At 54.9% G+C, this 7393-nt stretch overlaps 1 protein-coding gene across 1 annotated transcript; it reads left to right on the top strand.

Moving 5' to 3' along the window:
- The first annotated feature begins 2552 nt into the window (after positions 1-2552).
- LOC135882562 (melatonin receptor type 1A-like) lies at positions 2553-6935 on the top strand. The gene is made up of 2 exons (XM_065409500.1): positions 2553-2736; positions 6151-6935. The coding sequence occupies exons 1-2, from the start codon at positions 2553-2555 to the stop codon at positions 6933-6935; spliced, it is 969 nt and encodes a 322-aa protein (XP_065265572.1).
- The last annotated feature ends 458 nt before the right edge of the window (positions 6936-7393 follow it).

Below are 7393 nucleotides of genomic sequence, written 5' to 3'. Positions count from 1 at the left end.
ATTCCAGGGGCAGATGTCCCTAGAGCCCTATGCGCCCCCGGCCGGGCACTTCCCCAGCGCAGCCGGAGCCCGGGAGGGGAAGTGCCCGGCCGGGGGCGCAGGGTCTGGAGGTCTGGGGGCTGCCCGGCAAACCGTGAAGCCGGTAGCGCTCGGGCAGCCCTTTTCGCTTGGCGGGGGGGAGGAGGAGGAGGGGGAATGCGGGGCGCTCAGGGGAGGGGGCGGAGTTGGGGCAGGGCCGGGGTCAGGGCCCGTGGAGTGTCCTCTTTTTAAAAACCTTTAATATGGTAACCCTACTTCCAGTCCTATGATTCTATGAAAACTGAGCCCTGGATGGCAAAGTCTGTCACTCAAACTAAAACCCGCTGCCCTCAAACTAACACTCAGCGCTTTGTGCCTAGTGAAGGAAGGAAGGTAACGCCTCTGCTCACCCCTTCTGAGTGCTACTCCTGCTGGAAGAGCACAGAGGCCAAACCGACATGGGGAGGGGACACTCAGGAAAGTGGAGGCAAATCAACTACAACTGATGTGAAGGCAACGCACATGAATTAAGGCCCCTTAAACCCCGGGGGGATGTTTTCAGTTCACTGTAACTTAACTCTCAGTTGGAAGGCCACTTCATTCCCGAAAGCATCTGCACTGGGGGGCAATGGCGAGCCGTGAGGCGTTTCGCCCGGCATGCAATGCTACACTTGCATGCAAAATGGCCTCCTCCACAAGGCAAGCCCTTGCACATACGTTGCATGCCAGTCATGCTGTGTGGAGGAGGCCATGTTGTCCTAGAAAATGGCGTCCTCCGGCACACGTCTGGGGGCTGGAGGGATCATCCTGCAGGCACAGCCGGACCTGGGCCATGTGTTGCATACGCAGACAGCACGCCACTGCTGGGGGGGGGAGCGGGTTAACCCATGTGCATCGACCTCACACCATGGGTTGATTTCCCCTAACTTTTCTGAGCATCCCCCTGTAGACGAGCCCCGAGACCAAGTGGCTCATACAGCTGCCACCCCTTCCCCCGCAGGGCAGCAGCATGCCATGACCACACCGTCCTCTCCAGGCATCCCAGCCTGGCGCCTGTAGGATGGAGAACATTGGCGCAGTGTCGCTGGGTGCTGCTTTGGCAGTTTGCTCTGTGATGTTTGCCTTGGCCTCCCTCTGGGTGGAAGAGCAGAGCGAGAGAAACTTGTGGGAGATCAAACTGGGAATCCTGGAGCAGGGCTTCCCACAGCGACCAAGCCCGCAATGCTGGGACTGGTACCAAGTGGCCAAAACAGAGGCAGAATTGAGGGCCCACTTCAGACATTGTTCACGGTGACTCCTTTGCTAGTGGGCTCATTGTACCGGGTCGGACAGGGGGCATAGCTAGCCTCGCTGTAAGGGGCTGAGTGACTGTGACCACCTGCCTGCAGGGCTCCTTGCCTTCCCCTCGCACCACAGGGACCCGTTCCCCACCTGCGCGCATCCAGCGCTTGGATAAAGCTGGCGTGAACAGCCGCGGGGTTCAGTGCGCCGCTGCTCTCCGCCCTGGGCAGGGAGGAGTTACCAGCCCCTAACCAGGAGCCAGCAGCGCACCCGGGGCAGGTTAGCCTATAAATGCGCGAAGGAGGCGGCTGCGGTGCGGAGGCTGCGCCTCGGAAGGTGCCTCACGGGGACTGGGAGACACGGGGCTCTCCTGGCCCAGAGCCGCAGGTCAGGGGGGCTGGGAGAGGGGATGGAGGGGCCAAGGGCAAAGAGGAGAACGTGACCAAGCGTCGCTGCAGGAGACGGGGGACTGGAAGGCGCAGGGCAGCGGCAGGGCTCCGCCAGCCGGGGCCCCGGGGGAAGCGTGGCGCACGGCTCCGCGGGGGTGTCCGGTTCTGCCGCAGGCTGCAAAGTTTGTCCCCCCAAGGGGAACTTTTCCCGAGGAGCGCACGGGAGAGCGCGGAGCGCCGGCTGCCGAGGGAGCCCAGGGACGGGGCTGAATGGAGCCGAAGGGATGAACGAGGTGGGAAGAGCATCAGTGGGGCTGGAGAGGTGCCCGGAGCCCGGCGCTTGGCACCCAGAGCGCGGCACCGGGAAGGGAGCGCCCCCAGCAAGGGGCTGGCTGCGCTGAGCTGGGAGCTCCCCCGGGCTCCTAGCGCTGCCTGCGGGAGCGGGACTTCCCCAACTAGAGCCACTCGACGCGTGTGGGGAGCGGCCCCCGTCCGCCCCCCAGGCACGGTGCTTTGGAGAGAGCGCCCCGCGGAGCAGCCACAGCGCCGGTCGCAGAGACGCGTGTGCGCAATCCTTAGCTCCGCCCGGGTGCCCGAAGCGGTGATCGGCCGGGGAATCCCACCTCCCCGCAGGGCCTGCGGACAGGGACAAAGACGAGACCCTGCCACGCCGGACGCGGGAGCGAGCCACACTTCCAAGGAACTTCTCCGGGAGGGGCCCATGCGCCTCTCCTGGTGCTTTGAGAGGGGCACGGACCCTTGCCTTGGTTGAGCCCTGACCTCTTGGCTCAGGGCCACTGGAAATGCTAGTCCTGACTGGCTGAGGACTCTGCGCACCCTGAGAGGCAGGTTAGATGACCAAGGATGGAGGAGGAAGGTTCTCAGCTGAAGAACCTGTCTGCTGGCTTGGGAAGGGAGGATGGTCTCTACCCCACCTGGGTGGTGATCATGCTGGCTGTCATCCTCATCATCACCATCACTGTGGACATCCTGGGCAACCTCCTGGTGATTGTCTCAGTCTTCAAGAACAAGAACCTGAGAAAAGCAGGTAATGGCCTTGCTGGGGGGGGGGGGTGTCACTCTCCAGGCTCCCAGGATCAGCTCTGCCTCCCTCCGCAGGGCCCAGGAGCAGTAAGCCAGCCTCCTGCCCCGCTAGTGCAGTGACATGCCCGTGCTAGCAGAATCCACCTTTGTGTCTGTGTGTCCGTCCGCGTGCGTGCGTGTCTGTCTGTCCATCCATCTCGGTATGTAAACTTCTCCCACCCAGCACAGCTGGGATTCAAGGCAAATTTCTAGTAGGTGCGGAGTGCCTGGAGTTGGAAAGGCTAGTAAAGCAGGCTACCAAAGCTTAGAGGGGAAAATTCTGTTGGCCATACTGACCCGCGCTTCCTTGCCTGAGATACATTGCACCCGTTGGCTTACAGTCTCAACCAGATCCGCGGCCAAGTGACTAGTGATTTTGGCTGCTCAACTTGGGACATCCTAAAAAAGGGCCCGATTTTTCAGAGGGTGGGTACTCAGTGCTTTCCGAAAGCCCCTTTTAAGAAGTCTCAGCCGGGGCACCCCAAAAACTGAAAAAACCCCAAATCACTCATCACTTCTGAAAATCTTGACTCAGATTCCACCAGCTGGCTTCAGGGCTCATCAATACCCTCTCCGGGGGGATTCTGGCCTAGTTCCTTGTGGGATTTAGAGTCTTCTTAGGTCAATTAAGGGGTTTGGAGGACCTAAAGCTCCCCCCTCCTAGCCTGTCTGGTGATCTTGTAAGTGCATGGGTAGAATGGGACACAAAATGAATGGTAAGAATTGTTCCAGCCTTCACACAGGAGAAAACAGCTATTTTCCATTTGCACAGCCTGATTCTAGCAGCAGCTACTGTTCAGTTGGCATTTAATAAATCAGGGGGGTTGGGGTTTTGTCCATCTTTATGCACTAAAAAAGTTACCAGTAACTCTCCGGGTTAGGTTGTTTCTGCTGCAATGAAGTGGAGAATTTTGCTGACCTCACGCTCTGCTTGCAAGCCCCACATAGGTAGAAAGTTTTCTGTCTTCACTTGCCTATAATAAACCCAGGTTACAAGCCAAGGTCTTGGTCAGTAATAATTAGCCTCCATCTCTGGAAAAGCCCTTCAGTCACTTCATGTAACAATACTTTGTCCTTCTGCAGCATTGGATCCCGAAGCATTTTACACTAAATCTGACTCTCAGCGCCACTAGGAAATTATTGTAAGGGGGGGAAACTGAGGCAGAAAGCTGGAGGCTTATATTGTCAAGGATGTCTAACTGGAGACAAATTGGGTCTGATTTGCAGTGGTGCCGAGTGTCCAAGAATCCCAAGTGACTTCAGTGGGAGCCAGGCAAATCCCATGCCTCTTAAAAGCAGGCTGTCTTTCTCCCCAGAATTCAGTAACTCAAAGTCAGCATACCTTTGAAAGCTCAGGTCTAAAAGACAAAGCCAGGAATGGAATCCAGGCGTCCTGACACCTAGTCCTGTTCGGTAACTGCTAGACACTACTTTTCTAGTTGTCACCTCCTTATCTTTTAATGGGTTCTCTCCCTTGCCGTGCAGGGACAATGGAATCCTCAGGACATCACAGTCTTTGCAATGGGAGCGGTAACAATGTTATGTATGCTCCAATATGACTGGACTTCGCTGGCATGACTAGGTATACAAGCGTGGAGGGCTCTCACGCCTGGCAGAAGTAGGTCCGTGATGGCCAGGGTTGGGTTCCAGGCTGTGTCCGGGGTTTGATCCCCTGCATCCCAGCATTCTGACTTCACTGCTGGGAAAAGGCAGGAGGGGCTGGGAGAGCAAACAAATAACTTCGATAGGCGTGTGTGCACCTGCATGTCCCTTACCGGGGGGGCACCTAACCGCTGCTTCATTTATGCTACCTAGACTGTCTCTGCCTAACCAAATTCGAAGTCAGTGACTGGGGATAGCCCGGGTGCGACTGATGCAATCTAACGCCAGGATCAATCCAATCCTACAGAGCCGAGAAATGTCAAAGGATGTTGAAAAGCACAAAGCCAGAACCAAATCGGTCATCACAGTAGGACTGACTTTAACATGGGTCCCCAGTGTCAAAATCCAGAGCCCATTCCAAGCACCTGAGTATAATCACCTCCCCTGTGCATGAAGTGGCCAATTCCACATCCCTGCTGGAGCAGAGCCATGGCGAGGGCAACGTAGTGCAGCCAGCTTGAATGGACCCATTGCATTAAACTGAGTGGTTACCATCTGCTTTGGCTTCAGCTGCAAGTGCCACCCAGGAGAACACGTCTCAGTTGTATTGTCTCCCGGGAGAGCAGTGATTTAAACCCCTCGCCTGCTCTTTTCTTTTATTGCAAGCAGTAGAGGGGTCAGGTCGGGTACAGAATATTGCAAGCTCTCTGCCTCTTCCATCACACGGTTCCATCTGACTGGTGTCCTGCAGCCGAGACATTGTATTCTCCAGGCAGCTGGGCTATGCCTTTCACCTACCACCGAATTCCCTACCCCACCCAGTGCACCAGTTCCCTAGAGCTGCTCCAAAGAGAGGGAAAACCCCACCTCTCTCCTGTCACGGTGAGGAAGAAAAAAGATCCCTGCGTGAAAAGACACTGCCGCTGGCTCGGGACTAGTCCTCTTGTGGAAGAGGAGACGCAGATAGCTCTGGGCAGCATTATCCCCTTTGGGGCTTTAATTCCCAAATCAGCCCAGCAGAGAGCAAGCATACGATTGTGGACCAAAGAACTGCAAAGCACCCATTTGGCTTTCCTTGCCCAAGTGATAGATGTGCAACTCAAATTTGGCCCAGTGGTTAGGGCCTGACACCGCGGGAGACCCAGGTTCGATGCCTGGCTCCACCACAGACATTCTGTGCGATTTTGGGCCAGTCAATCACAGCCCAATTTTCAAAAGTGGGTTTCACTTTAGAAAACAAATCTAGCCACCAGCTCGTCTGTTCCTCAGCCCCCCCCCTCTGTACTAATAGCACTGCCCTGCCTCCCAAGGGTGTATGAGGATAATATATTAGATGGATGGTCAATGTTATTTGAATTCTGGTAGCACCTAAAGGCAATCAAGGCCCCGTTATGCTAGGTGCTGTACAAAATGAATAAAACAGACAGTGTCTGCCCCAGGGAGCTAAAAATCTAAGATTGTGACAAGATGCAACAAGGGGATAAACAGACAAATGGGTGGGGGTACAAGGTAGCGATGAAAGGAAGCAGTCATGGTAGTTAAAGTGGTAATAAGTTAAGCTACTCTGTAGATGATGCATGAGCCAGAACAGAATCCAGCTCTCAGAGCCATCTCTGCCATGCAAAGAGAAGTAAAAAGACAGTACGGCAAGCAGGTGTCATTTGAAGTTGACACAGGAAGCTGATCTGTTTAGCAAGGAGAAGGCGTTTTCCTGGCTGCTGCTGCATTCCGATCATAGGTTCTAACTGTTGTGTGTTTTTTTTGTTACCCTCCCCAGGCAATGCCTTTGTGGTGAGCTTGGCCATTGCAGACTTACTAGTGGCTTTTTACCCTTATCCCCTGGTCCTGATGGCTATTTTCCATGACGGCTGGGTGATGGGGTACCTCCATTGCCAGGTCAGCGGCTTCCTGATGGGCATCAGCGTTATCGGCTCCATCTTCAACATCACTGGCATTGCCATTAACCGCTACTGCTACATCTGCCACAGCCTGAAGTACGACAAGCTTTTCTCGGGCACCAACACCGTGTGCTACGTGGGGCTGGTTTGGGCACTCACCTTGCTGGCCATCATGCCAAACCTCTTTGTGGAGTCCCTGCAGTACGACCCGCGGGTGTACTCCTGCACCTTTGCCCAGTCTGTCAGCGCCCTCTACACCATCGCTGTGGTGGTCATCCATTTCTTCCTCCCCATCACCATCGTCAGCTACTGCTACCTGCGGATTTGGGTGCTGGTCATCCAGGTGCGCCGCAGGGTCAAGCCGGACACGCAGCCCAAAATCAAGTCCCATGATTTCTGGAACTTCCTGACCATGTTCATGGTCTTTGTGCTCTTCGCTGTGTGCTGGGCGCCGTTAAACTTCATCGGCTTCGCGGTGGCGGTCCAGCCCACACTGGGTTCCTTGATACCTGAGTGGCTCTTCACGGCCAGCTACTTCTTGGCCTACTTCAACAGCTGTCTGAACGCTGTGGTTTATGGGGCGATGAACAATAACTTTAGGAAAGAGTACAAGAGAATCATACTGACTGTGTTGCAACTGGCTTACAGGGCTGATGGAGACTAGCACCCATGTACTGAGCCAGAAGGGAGGAGGTTTTACCATATTCACACTGATCCCCTGCTCCACTTTTAAGTGAAGTGCAAAGAATGCAGCCAAAACAGCGAGAGGTCGGCAGAGGACACAGGTCCATATAGAAGCTGTCTGCAACAAGAACAGTGCAGCCCACCTTGTTCTGCAACATACTATCCTTTTTAGAATGCAATGAGGTTTGAAAACGGCCTCTCCTCGCTTAATTGCCCTGGCATAGTCTCCCCAGCCTCAGTCAGATAGGTATGCTGGAAACAGCTAGGGCCAAGTGATTCCTAGCAAATTTATTCAGTGAACTATCCACCAACATCTCAGCATTTTCTCTAATTTCTCCATGATTCGCCAGATAATTCTGTGCATCTCAAGGATGTTTGTGAACAGCTAGCTGAGTGTTGGAGACCCCAAATCCAACTGGTTTCATTTGGACCCATGAA

This window comes from Emys orbicularis, chromosome 8 (assembly GCF_028017835.1).
Source record: "Emys orbicularis isolate rEmyOrb1 chromosome 8, rEmyOrb1.hap1, whole genome shotgun sequence".
Classification (NCBI taxonomy): Eukaryota; Metazoa; Chordata; order Testudines; family Emydidae; genus Emys; species Emys orbicularis.
Note: the sequence above shows the minus strand (reverse complement) of the source record. Positions and strands in the feature narration are given on the sequence as shown.

Excerpts from the sequence above, each read along its gene's own strand:
- LOC135882562 (XM_065409500.1), top strand. The coding sequence starts at position 2,553 with ATGGAGGAGGAAGGTTCTCAGCTGAAGAACCTGTCTGCTGGCTTGGGA. Across the intron at positions 2,737-6,150 it reads CAAGAACCTGAGAAAAGCAG|GCAATGCCTTTGTGGTGAGC; the intron begins GTAATGGCCTTG and ends TACCCTCCCCAG.